The 13,723-nt window shown below is 48.3% G+C and overlaps 2 protein-coding genes across 3 annotated transcripts in view; both read left to right on the forward strand.

Moving 5' to 3' along the window:
* The first annotated feature begins 403 nt into the window (after positions 1-403).
* LOC146049654 (uncharacterized) lies at positions 404-2,709 on the forward strand. Its single transcript, XM_083166214.1, has 2 exons — positions 404-1,265; positions 2,118-2,709. Exons 1-2 carry the CDS (start codon positions 849-851, stop codon positions 2,688-2,690), a joined length of 990 nt encoding a protein of 329 aa, XP_083022340.1. The 5' UTR covers positions 404-848; the 3' UTR covers positions 2,691-2,709.
* A 2,750-nt stretch (positions 2,710-5,459) lies between these two features.
* Positions 5,460-13,723, forward strand: part of LOC146050054 (inositol-trisphosphate 3-kinase A-like) — a 77,916-nt gene continuing 69,652 nt past the window's right edge. Inside the window, exon 1 of one of the 2 annotated variants that reach the window (XR_014466256.1) lies at positions 5,460-6,187. Coding sequence is in view for 1 of the 2 variants with exons in the window: in XM_083166859.1 (XP_083022985.1) it covers positions 5,651-6,187 (537 nt within the window). In the remaining variant the exon portion in view is untranslated. The remainder of the gene's footprint in view (positions 6,188-13,723) is intronic. The other variant, XM_083166859.1, reaches the window with a different exon arrangement.

Below are 13,723 nucleotides of genomic sequence, written 5' to 3' on the forward strand. Positions count from 1 at the left end.
CAGCGCTGGCGCAGCAGTTGGACTCTCCTTCTTGTCTCATCTCCCAGAACAACAACCTGGTATGTTTGCACTCCCAATGCTCTTCTATGCATGCCCACTGTTGCCACCAATGTATATAGTGTGTATAAAGCACTGGTTTGGCAACCGTGCACCCGACCATGTCACTGTTTTTTTTGGGTGGGCCCCATGTCTGTGTGTATACATATAACCAATGTCCACCATTGCAGTATTCCAAGCACTCCTCTCTGCTAGGCCCCATTCACCTGTGTGTGTGTGTGTTTGTGTATATATAGATATATATACATAAACCATTGTCCACCATTGCAGTATTCCAAGCACTCCTCTCTGCTAGGCCCCATTCACCTGTGTGTGTGTGTTTGTGTATATATAGATATATATACATATAACCAATGTCCACCATTGCAGTATTCCAAGCACTCCTCTCTGCTAGGCCCCATTCACCTGTGTGTGTGTGTGTTTGTGTATATATAGATATATATACATAAACCATTGTCCACCATTGCAGTATTCCAAGCACTCCTCTCTGCTAGGCCCCATTCACCTGTGTGTGTGTGTTTGTGTATATATAGATATATATACATAAACCATTGTCCACCATTGCAGTATTCCAAGCACTCCTCTCTGCTAGGCCCCATTCACCTGTGTGTGTGAATAGCAATCTGCACAATAAAATGTATAGTGGTTTTCATAAAAGTTTATTAACATTTTAAATACTTAAAACATAAGAACTAGGTAAACTGGTAACTATAACTATAAAAATTTAAATATGAAACAAAACATGGGTATAACTATAACAACTAAAATGGTTTTATCTTTTTACAGTCCCAATGTCCAACGCAAAGGAACAAGAGTTTTTGGAAGGGTTTATTGAAAAATATCGTACACACGAATGCCTGTGGAGAACCAAATCCAAGGAGTATTCAAACAAAATTAAAAGAAACCAAGCCTTGGAGGAGTTGGCACGCTACAGTCTTCCATTTCATCCAGAGGCCAATGTTGAATGGGTGAGGAAACGCATCCAGAATATGCGCACGGTGTTCTTAAAGGAACACAAGAAGATGGAGGCTGCAAAGAAGTCTGGTGCTGGAGTCGACGAGATGTATCAAACATCGCTCTGGTACTATGACCGGTTGACATTCACCCTCAGCCAGGAGTCGATGAGGACAGGAGTAGTCCTTATGGTCGAACAGGAAAACCAAGAAGTCGCGGCGCAGGAGGAGGAGGAGAATTCGCAGTCTGCATCGGTGAGTCTATTTTTTTGGCTATCTAATTGATTCCTCCTGCCAATCCACAGCGCCCTCCCCATTAAAGTAGGCCATGTACTCTTCCCTCACCTGTTTGGCTCGTGCACTCCCTGTGTAGCGTTGTGTTGGGGTTTGCAAGGAGGATATCTGCACTACCTCCTCTGGCAGTTCTTGGTCTTCTTGGAGTGCTGTGCCTGTAGCCCTTTGCTGTGTGGCTTTTCTGCGGAGCAAATTGTGCAGGACACAGCACGCCGTGACAACCCAGTCAATTTTGTCCACCCTCAGGTTAATGGCAGTGTGAAAAATGCGAAACCGGCTTGCCAGGATGCCAAAAGCATTTTCCACAACACGCCGTGCCCTGGATAGCCTGTAGTTAAAGATCCTTTTGTCATGGTTCAGGCCCCTTTGCGCATATGGCTTCATGACATGCTCGTGCAGGCCAAAAGCCTCGTCAGCCACAAAAACAAAGTTAAGCCCCTGTTTAGTTTCCTGGACAGACGGCAAGTGAAGGGTGTTCGCTATGAGCCTTTCGTAGAACTTTGTGTCCTTGAAAGTGCCACCATCCGATGCACGGCCATTCCTTCCTACATCCAGGAAGATAAACTCATAGTTGGCATTCACCACAGCCATTAGTACAATGCTAAAATAGCCCTTGTAATTAAAATAGTAGGAACCACTATTGATAGGCTGGGCTATGCGGACATGTTTGCCATCAATGGCTCCACCGCAATTTGGGAAGTTCCATCGCTGTTCAAACTCCTCTGCGATGACTTTCCATTCATTCACGCTGGTAGGGAACTGAAATTAGAAGTAAATAGAATTGATTAGTAAACATGTTCAATTTTTTTACAGCTTGGTGACTACCCACCTGCAACCCCAGACCTATCTGTCCTATCTGAGAATGCATGCACATCTAACGAAGTTCCTACTCCGGCACGCACTCCGCCACCCACCCTGGAACCCACTCCACCACTCCCCCGTGCCAAAAAAATGCGTGGCAAAGGAAAAAAAGGAGAAGCAGCGGCACATGAAGAATTTATGATGCGGGCACATCAAGTCCTGCAAAGAAACCCGGACAAACATGACAACTACTTCACTTATGTGGCAGAGTGTGTTCGCAACATGGCTCCTGACCAGCAACTTACTTTTGAAAAGTTATGCATGGAGTTGGTGTATAATGGCAGTTTAGGGTATCTCAACAGTGGCACTAAAATAGTTGGCATTGGTAGTGCACCAGACACACCACTGTCATTAGAATCACCAGTGCCTACTCCGCCTGCCACCGTAGCAGGCCAGTCGAGCACAATTCCAACACATACCCAGTCAACACCTACACAGCCTTCTCAACCCCCCCAGTACCGTCAATTCTACAGTTCTTTACTGATAGAAGATCCAGAGTGTCCTGTTTTTGAGGATCTGTCTTAAAAAATAGGCTACTTTATCATTTACCATCGACATGGTCTCAGCTGCAGGTATGTGATGGCCACTGCTCACATGGCGTATGGCGCACATCAATGGGGCCGGGACCATTGCATCTGCGCCATGCGCCATGTGGGCCGCAGCCTTTACATATCTGCAGCAGACATCCTCTGCCACACAAGGGCCACAGTGTGTATTTTTGTTTATTTATATGCTGCTACCTGTACCTGCATTACCAGAGGGAGAACAGGATTCTCCTCAATCTGGATAGCAAACTCCATTTATTGCCCTTTTTTCTTTGCCAATAGTATGTATGGGGTACTGTGCGGCAGACATGGTCTCGGCTGCAGGTATGTGATGGCCACTGCTCACATGGCGTATGGCGCACATCAATGGGGCCGGGGCCATTGCATCTGCGCCATGCGCCATGTGGGCCGCAGCCTTTACATATCTGCAGCAGACATCCTCTGCCGCACAGTACCTTATCCCTACTGTTGTAAGGGCATGTTCCAGAAGTTACCAGAGTGTCTTTTGTCTTGGTTTTCTACATATATGCTGCTACCTGTACCTGCATTACCAGAGGGAGAACAGGATTCTCCTCAATCTGGATAGCAAACTCCATTTATTGCCCTTTTTTCTTTGCCAATAGTATGGGGTACTGTGCGGCAGACATGGTCTCGGCTGCAGGTATGTGATGGCCACTGCTCACATGGTGTATGGCGCACATCAATGGGGCGGGGGCCATTGCATCTGCGCCATGCGCCATGTGGGCCGCAGCCTTTACATATCTGCAGCAGACATCCTCTGCCACACAGTACCTTATCCCTACTGTTGTAAGTGCCTGTTCCAGAAGTTACCAGAGTGTGTTTTTTGTTTTTTTATATGCTGCTACCTGTACCTGCATTACCAGAGGGAGAACAGGATTCTCCTCAATCTGGATAGCAAACTCCATTTATTGCCCTTTTGTCTTTACCAATAGTATGGGGTACTGTGCGGCAGACATGGTCTCAGCTGCAGGTATGTGATGGCCACTGCTCACATGGCGTATGGCGCACATCAATGGGGCCGGGACCATTGCATCTGCGCCATGCGCCATGTGGGCCGCAGCCTTTACTTATCTGCGGCAGACATCCTCTGCCACACAGTAGCCCGTACTTATTGGGAAAGTTTAAACTGGGTCATACATACTTAAATCTTTATATATAGTGTGTGTTTTTGTACAATATCTTTTATATATGGTATTATAATATATTTTTGTTGACACAATCTATTTACTATTTTACATGTTTTAACCATGAAAGGCCTAAAAAACCTGTTTCTGTCCTAGGCCTAAATTATAAATAAAAATATTTTGTTTGCACAATAAAGTGTACAGTGTATATTTCATCCTTACCTTGCAATACTGGTACTGCAGCACCTTCACAATGGCTTTGCAGGTCTCCGGGATGATGAGGCCCAAAGCTTGCGGGGAGATGAGGGATCCAAACTTTAGGTCAGCAAGAGACCGTCCTGTCGCCAGAAACCTCAGGGTGACCACCAGCCGTTCCTCAGCAGGGATAGCCATGCGATACTTGGTATCCTGCTTCTCGATGTGGGGAGTCACCAGACGCAGCAATTCCTGGAATGTGGCATCATCCATCCTCAAGAAGTTACGGAAATCGTCTGGGTTATTCTCCCTGATGTCCCTGAGCAGTGGCATGTGCGAACGAGTCTGACGCTGAAGTAGCCACTGCTTTGTCCAGCATGATCTTTCTCTCCTGCGCTGGGCTCTCTGACGCCTGAGCTTCAAAACTGCATAATAGAGCAGGTACTGTTGCTGGTGACTACCCATCACTGCATTCTCCATAGTGCAGGGTTAAAAGACACTTTGTAATGGCAGGCAAAACAAAGTAATGTGTAAATAGCTATGTCCAGCGTTCAGCAGGTATAAACCAAGCCTCACTAGTAACAAAGCAGAAATACACTGGTTTAAAATGGCTGCTGCTATTCCTATCCCCCTCTGCTAGTCCTCCCCCTCTGCTAGTCCAGCCCCTTCATTCAAATTTCAAAGGCCCATCTGACGACGGTCGCATGTGTTCTTGCAAAAAAAACAAAAACCAGCGATCCGACCGTCTTAACGACCATCGCGGGCGCATCGGGATCGGATCTAGATCGTTCCGCAAAAAACCACAATTTTTGCTAATCGTTTGCTGGGGACTGCCTGGGAGCTCCCGGGAAGTCCAAGGGAAATCGTTCCATGGTCGTCTATCGGTCGTGAACGACGGTGGTCGTCCTGGTGTGTACCCCAGCGTGGGTCGCGGTCTCATAAATCCTTACAGTGTGGGTCGCAGTCTCATAAATCCTTACAGCGTGGGTCGCGGTCTCGTAAATCCTTGCAACGATTAATGGGTAATTGGCAAGTTTTGCATCTCAGGTCGCAATCTCCTAAGTCCGTGCCAGATGGATGTCTCCTTTATGCACATGTCTCGGGTTAAGGTGTATATTTACTACTCTGTGGATATTGATAAGCCCAAGACTTCTCAGTTGTCATCTGACAGATATAAAAGAGCAATAACAGCAGATGCAATATCTGGCTTGTTTTGCAAGACATATTACTGCCCTTTTCTATCTGGCAGGGAACCAGTGCTTAGCAGACATGGCCCAAACACCTCTTTAAAACTTCTTTCCACTCCTATGATACTGTGACGGTATGTAAGTGCAGCACCTGGAACCTGACAGTGACTACAGGCATGACAGAGCAGTAAAACCTGTCTGCAAGTCAGTGTTACAGCAGTGGCAGCACACGGCTTCCCTCCCACACACAGGTCCCGGGCTGAGGAGGAGGAAGTGAGGAGCAGTCAGTCAGTCAGTCAGTCACACACACTCTACACTCACACTGCACTACTCAGCAGCCCGGCACTCCGCTCCATGCCTGTGCCCCCGTGCAGCGCGCTGCTCCCGGACACCCCCCTGACGGCGCGCTGTGGATGATTCCCACAGAGATAGCCAGCGACACCGGAATGAACCATCCTGGGGGTCCGGGGGAGCCCCCTACCTCCCCAGCCATAGGCAGCGTCGCACGGAAGCGGTTGAGCGTGGGGGAGCTGCGGCTGTACTTTGAGACCCGGTGCTCGGCAGAGCGGGACGGGGAGCGGGAGCCGCGTCGGAGGCGGCGGATGGGCAGCGGGAGCTGGCACAGAAGTAATGGGGAGGTCTCCGAGGAGCAGCGGAGAGGGAGCTGGGAGCCGCCGCAGAACCATGTTGTGATCCCGCAGCTCCTGGTGACGAGCTCCGAGGAGCCGCCACCCCTCAGCCCGGCACTGACGGATCTCCCCGGCTGGGGCGGCATGAGGGGAGAGGGCTTGCTGAAGCTCGCCCACCGCCGGTTCTCCGGCTCCAACACGTCCCTGTCCTCCACCGGCTCCTCGTCCGCGCTGGAGGACTCCGAGGATGATCTGCTCAGCGACTCCGAGAGCAAGAGCCAGGGGAACGTGGTGCTGGAGCACAGCGAGGAGCATAGCCTGGTGAGTGACCGCTGCCGCCCGGGGCACTGACAACTGGACAGGGCATGACATGTGTGTGACGGGCATGACATGTATGACTGGCACATGGGACAGTGCATACCAGTGACTGGGATAGGAGGGCATACCAGTGACTGGCACATGGGGCAGGGCATACCAGTGATGGGCATGGTATATATGACTGACACATGGGACAGGGCATACCAGTGACTGGCGTGCGGAACAGGGGGGCATACCAGTGACTGGCACATGGGGCAGGGCATACCAGTGATGGGCATGGCATGTATGATTGGCACATGGGACAGGGCATACCAGTGACTGGCACGTGGGACAGGGGGACATACCAGTGACTGGCACGCGGGACAGGGGGACATACCAGTGTGACTGGCATATAGGACAGGGCATACCAGTGATGGACATGACTATGAGTGACTAGCATTCAGGATACGAGGGCAGACCAGGGCTGGGACAGGGGGGGCATACCAATACCGGGCACGTGGGAAAGTTCATACCAGTGACTGGCACATGGGACAGGAGTGCGTGCCAGGGCCTTGCTAGCAGGACTGGAAAGCATGCCAGTGCTGGGCATGCAGGACAGGGGATGCTAGGGTTAGGCATGTGGGACAGGGGATGCCATGTGTGACTGTCATGCGGGACAAGGCATGAGTTGTATGACAGGCACACGGGACAGGGCATGAGATGTCTGATGGGCACACGGGACAGAACATAACAAAGACAGTGCACAACAAAATATATATATGTACTGTATGTGTTTTCTCATTCAACAGGTTGGGTGTGGAGTCAACATTTGGGATTTAAAGAACAACACACTAGTTTCTTTCTGCATGTATATCTAAGCAGTGTCTCCCTATTTGTAAAGAATACTACAGTAATATAAATATTTGTATTAGTTTCCCAACACCAGTCCTCGGGGACCCCTAACATTACATTTTTCCTAGTGGAAGCACAGGTGGAGTCATTGCTGGTGGACACATTTTAGAAGCTCCACAGGTGGTGCTGATTACCTTACTTGTAATACTACGATGTTCTGTGAAACATGCCCTGTTAGGGGTCCCTGGGGACTGGAGCGGGGAAACACTGGTATAAGGGATCCTTTGCTTGCAAGCCTCAGGCAGTGTTATGATTTGTGCTTACTGCCGGCTCCAGGCACATACTCCGTAATATCATATAATGTCATGTTTTACTTTCGCCGTTTGTTTTTCTTTCCTTAATTAAAATGTCTGTGAATGAAGCTGCTGATTTGTTATAGAGATATAGGTACCGTATATGTTCATCTGCCTGTGATAAATGAGTATGGTGTCCTGGACTGCTTGCTGGGCAAATATTTGTTACCGTGCAATATTTAATGTCGGAGAACTGTACAGGGCAACAGAGACTTTCATGTCACTTGTATACAGTAAATCACAAAGTGTGAGACAATATGTTCCCTTCATGCTCGTGCCAATTCTTTGAAGGATTAGACTATAACATAAGCAAATTTAAGAGGCAAATCTAAATATAGGCACTTGTCATTTGTTCAGCTTTAGTAACTGCTTTGAAGGCGTAATGGAAAAGTAATTTACTGTAGCGAATATAGAGTTTTCTGTTTGTTCAGGTAAATTACATATTACTGTAGAAAAAAATTGTACTGCTTACTGTAGTTCTGAGTCTGTGTGGAGATCATGGGTCTGTACTGTGCATTACTGTAATTCTGTGTCTGTAGGCCAGTGGCACTGCTCATTGCTTACTGTAGTTCTGAGTCTGTGGAGATCACGGGTCTGCATTGCTTACTGTAGTTCTGAGTCTGTGAGGAGATCACGGGTCTGTAGGCCAGTTGGCACTGTGCTTTGCTTACTGTAGTTCTGAGTCTGTGTGGAGATCACTGGTTTATAGGCCAGTGGCACTGTGCATTGCTTACTGTAGTTCTGAGTCTGTGAGGAGATCATGGGTCTGTACTGTGCATTACTGTAATTCTGTGTCTGTAGGCCAGTGGCACTGCTCATTGCTTACTGTAGTTCTGAGTCTGTGTGGAGATCACTGGTTTATAGGCCAGTGGCACTGTGCATTGCTTACTGTAGTTCTGAGTCTGTGAGGAGATCATGGGTCTGTAGGCCAGTGCACTGCTTACTGTAATTCTGGGTCTGTGTGGAGATCACGGGTCTGTACTGTGCATTACTGTAATTCTGTGTCTGTAGGCCAGTGGCACTGCTCATTGCTTACTGTAGTCTGAGTCTGTGGAGATCACGGGTCTGCATTGCTTACTGTAGTTCTGAGTCTGTGTGGAGATCACGGGTCTGTAGGCCAGTGGTACTGTGCATCGCCTACTGTAGTTCTGAGTCTGTGTGGAGATCACTGGTCTGCAGGCCCATGGCACAGTGCATTGTTCCTAAGTCCCTATCTTATTAGCATACTGTCACAAAGCTGCTGCATCCAAAGACACAGGTGTTGTGCTGACTGCGGCCATCATTATGGTTATGTGGATAACGGTAGCGGAATTTTATTGAAACTGGAGATTATTGGGCAAGCTTATAACCTCAATGTTGTACAACAATTACAAAGATACAAATGATGGAACTGAACACTTGCGGGAGGTGTCATATGGCTTGTCAGCAGCATGATTAGTGACAGTATGCTTAGGGTACTATTAAAGACTCTGTTTCTCTGTATGTATTTCTACCATAACATGCTGAACCTGTTTGTCTGACATCGTTTGGAGAAAAGGTAGCACTCTGTCAAAGACAAACTGAATGCACAATCCTTAAAACATAAACACTTGCTTGTACATACATCAGAAGAAAAGCCCCAGCATTTTGTGGTGGGGAACAAGCTATTTATTCCTAATAGTCATTGGTATCATAGCGCCCAACAGCCGTTTCACCCTCGGCAACATGGTTATCCTCAGGGGCCGATGACAGAAGCACCCTTATGCAGGTGCCTGTATGCACAGACATTCTATGCATTTAACGAAGTACTGGCTGTTTCTGGTTTCCAACGGCTTACAGACAAATACTTATCTGTTGCTACGCACCTCTAACTTTTTTATAAAAGCACTATTGAGTTTGCATTGTTGCAATTTTTTCAGACAGGGTGTTGATCTGTGAGGGTAAACACCTTAATTTTGGCGTATTCCCTGCTAAACCACACCCTGCTCCCTATAGAATTTTTGGTGCTCTGGAATGCCTTGCATTGTTAAAAATGGGCAGGGCCCTGCCACCTGATAACATGTCTGTGTATGTATTATAATTGTGCGTGTGTGTGTGTGCCAGAGGAAATCTTTAAAGGATGAACACAAGCCATCGTACCCCAAAGTTGTGTTTATTTGCATAAGGCAGAATTTAGCTTCATGTTAGACCTTTTTTCATGCACCTATTCTGCCCCATTCACACCAGCCCAAATTCCCGGGTTGGGTCCGGGAACAACCCGGGACTAGCGCTGGTGTGAAAGGCTCCTGGGACAAATTCCCGGGCTAATTTGCCGGCAATACAACTCTGCTAGGTAGCAGGGTTGCTCCCGGGCCCTTCCTGGACTACTGGCTGGTGTGAATGGGGTAGGGTATATTTACCCGGGTTGCCGGTCCTCGGTGTCCTGTCCGGCCCGGGGATCCACACAGGCGGCTGGCGCAAATGACGGTACAGGCGGCGGATGAAGATGACGCAGCTCTCCGGCGGCAGTGAGGGCGCCTGAGAGCTGCATCATCTTCATTCGCCGTCTGTCCCGTCATTTGCGGCGCCACCTGTGTGGATCCCCGGCCTGCACAGAGGACAAGCAACCGGGGTGAGTATTCTAACCACCTCCTGCCCACCTCCGCCGCCATCCCGCTGACTGCCCGCCTCCTCCCCACCTCCTGCCGGCCTCTTTCCCGCCTCCTTCCCGCCCCCTTCACACACCAGAAAACGCAGGGACTTTTCTGATGTGAAAGGGGCCAACCCAGGAATGGCCCAGCATGATTCCTGGGCCATATTCCCGGGTGGGTCCCTGCATTTTCTGGTGTGAAAGGGGTATTACAGGACTCTATAGTGAAATGATAAATATAGGCTTACAACAAAGCAAAAAGAAACCTTATGCTGGGTACACAACACCGCCCACTATATAGTAAACTATGTTGGTGGTGCCACCGGAGAATGATATAGTGCATACACACTGTCTGATGCTGTCCTCGAAATAGGTCACTGAGGTCAGCTGCACGTACAGATGATGGAAGGGGGGGTGTTAACGATGCGGAGGAGCACTTAGCTTTATCAATATTGAGCAAACATGCTGACTTATACTCGGGCTGTATCGGTAATGATAGTACCCATCATATCAATGATATATCGCCAATGTGATATGGCCTGATTTGTAATTTTATTATAAAGAATGGGCACACATCTGATCTGAAATGTTGCTCTTCTAATTAGGGCTGTTTCACACAGTACGGTTCCTGCCGCACGGTGAAATCCCGTACGGTCAGGGAGCCGCGCCGCACTCAGAATTTTATAATGGCAGGGATGGCCACAGCCCGGCAGCCGTCCCTTCCAGTGGGGGGATCCGGCTGCAGCCGTGCGGCCGGGCCGTGGCCGTCCCGTGTGAATGGACACAATAGTGTCCATTCACAACTGCTGAGTGCGGCACGGCTCCCTGGCCGTACGGGATTTCACCGTGCGGCAGGAACCGTACTGTGTGAAACAGCCCTTATGTGTTATACTTAATAATTTCTTAAGCGTTTAATTGTATACTGTACCTTAAGGGCTGTTTCACACAGTACGGTTCCTGCCGCACGGTGAAATCCCGTACGGTCAGGGAGCCGCGCCGCACTCAGAATTTTATAATGGCAGGGATGGCCACAGCCCGGCAGCCGTCCCTTCCAGTGGGGGGATCCGGCTGCAGCCGTGCGGCCGGGCCGTGGCCGTCCCGTGTGAATGGACACAATAGTGTCCATTCACAACTGCTGAGTGCGGCACGGCTCCCTGGCCGTACGGGATTTCACCGTGCGGCAGGAACCGTACTGTGTGAAACAGCCCTAAGTGTGTATCTATGTATGTGTCCATAAATACATTTAAAGCATGCATCTTTTCTTTTAAGATCTGATTGGTGAATGTCTGAATCCTGCCTTTGTTATTACTGTATATGTAGCCGCTGCCTTTTAGGAGCAGAGAACCTTATGTTTGACTGTTTTACAATATGCATATTTACCAAACACATTTTCATGCAAGTGTGAACGGGCTCCAAGCCTACAGTAGCTTATTCTTAGGTTTAGTTTATTTAACAGTATCCACACATCCATTAGTCCAAGTACTATAGATACTCTGTGTTGATTCCAAATACGTTTCTCCATCTCATTGTGCTTTTAGTTGGGCTTCTTGCAATGTTTGAAATTGCCATCCATATCTAAGCCAGATTTACTCTTTACAGTATACATCAGATTTTTCTAGAAGGAAACGTTAACCCTTTTGAGTGCCAGCATCTTTGTGAGTGATGTTCAAAATGTCCACTAACAACCAGCGCCGCTTACATTTGTTATATACAATCAAATAAAAATTATAAAAAAAAAAAAAAAAAAGATTGTATTTCTTATACAAGGTAAACATTGCAGGTCATTATGATGAATGAAAATAAAAAAGTATTCAACTGACCCCCCCCCCCCCCCCTGCACATGCCGTTTCCACCTCGCTGGGTTTTTACAGCAAGGTGGAAAGTGGGCTCCGTGCATTAGCCGCGAACCTCGCCATTTGGGGGAATCCTCGCCATCCTCTGACAGCGAGGATTCCAATGGAACGTTGAATAGGGAGAACGGCCGGCGTGGGTGTTTAAATGGCGAGGATGGCCGAAAACAAGCCACCCTCGCCGCAGACACCCCCCTCGCTGGCGGCAATGAATATTAAAGTATATACTGTAAGAATTCTATATGAACCCTGGATTTTCTACAGGAGATGTGAGGCCAAATGTAATGGAGTCTGAGTTCCGAGGTTGTGCAGGATACTGGACGGACGAGCTCTAATGTTTTTTTCAAGTGGCAATCCCTTACACAGCATGGTTTTGACTTGTAAATGATAGCCCCTTAAAAAAAAAAATCAGAGTTCGGCAGGCATCCTGCGCAGCCTACAAACTCGGACTCTCTTACTTTTGGCCTTTGGTTTCCCCCCGATGCTAAAACCACATAATGGATAAATACATAGTCTTCTGCCAAACTAGCCATAGAGTGGATTTCCCAAACTCGGTCCTCAGGGAAACTAAGCTTGAAAAGTAATAGGATGAGAGAATCAGAAGTGAGAGATTTGGTAAGTTTTTTTTTATTATTAAAAGTGGCAATCATTGTAAACTGCTGCTTCGAAGCATGCGCTATTTGTAAACCATCAGACAATTGTGACCGGATCAGTGGTTGCTCAGAAGTGCAATGGTGGTGCCAATGTCCGCTCGATGGTTCATCTATGACCGCATCCCCTCCCACACTCCCAGTAATGCTGTGTGGGGATGCTGCGTCGCCGGTCATGCATCGGCAGCGGCGGGACCTCACCGTTCGTATTAACAACACTTTGGGGGGACGCTTTAACATTGTGCCTGTTGCCCACCACTGCATTAGAGTGTGGAGGGAGAATAGAACAGTGTGCCGAGCGTACCGAAGCACCCTGCCTGAAGCATGGCGAGCGGACGCGGTGCACCGATAGGGTGTCCATGTCGAAGTTTGCCACAAAAAAAAAATAGAAAAACTCACAACCTTTTGGTTGACCTTTGGTTGACTACCTATTGTCGAAACTAATGCTTGTGTCAACCTTCCATCCATGTCGACCTTCAGTGGTCGACCCCAGTGCATGTCAACCTAATGTCAACTCAATGACCCATAACCTGTGCAGAGGGGTGCCGGACGTGTCACCGACAGTCGGGATTACGACAGTCATGACTCCGACGTCGGAATCCCGACTGCTCCCTCGTGGGGGTCCGCGACCCCCATAGAGGGAGAATAAAATAGGTGGCGAGCACAGCTTACCACCGTGCCCGCAGAGTGGCGAGCACAGCGTGCCCACAAGGGGCTTCATTGCGCCCCCCCACTGTGCAGTCGGGATTCCGACATCGGGCTAATGACTGTTACCCTCCTCTCCAGGAGGGACACATTGCTCTGTTTCTGGACTTCCCTCTTAATGTATGATTGCTATCACCTGTTTCACACAGGTTAATTGACAAGAAAGGTGCTTCAACACAGGTAATGGCAATCCTTAATTAAGGGAGAAGTCCAGAAACAGAGCAATGTGTCCCTCCTGGAGAGGGTAATGTTGGGAGGTATGCTGTCGGTGTGTTATACCACACCCATGCAGGGAATCCTCTTCTGCATTATTACTACACATTGCTGACTGAGAATAATATTGTCATTTTATAATAATGTGTAATCTTGCAACACATTCTTAATAAAACATTTACCTCGTAACCTCAAAACACATTCTGAAAACCCTGCTCAAGAAACACGTTTTACAAGTTAAACTGGTTTGTGTACCTGAACCCACTGTTAAGTCTCTGTGAATTGTGTATACTGTATGTCCTGTTCTGTGCGACATTTGATGATCAGGT

The sequence above is a fragment of the Crinia signifera genome, chromosome 12 (genome assembly GCF_055691185.1).
Source record: "Crinia signifera chromosome 12, ASM5569118v1, whole genome shotgun sequence".
Lineage (NCBI taxonomy): Eukaryota > Metazoa > Chordata > Amphibia > Anura > Myobatrachidae > Crinia > Crinia signifera.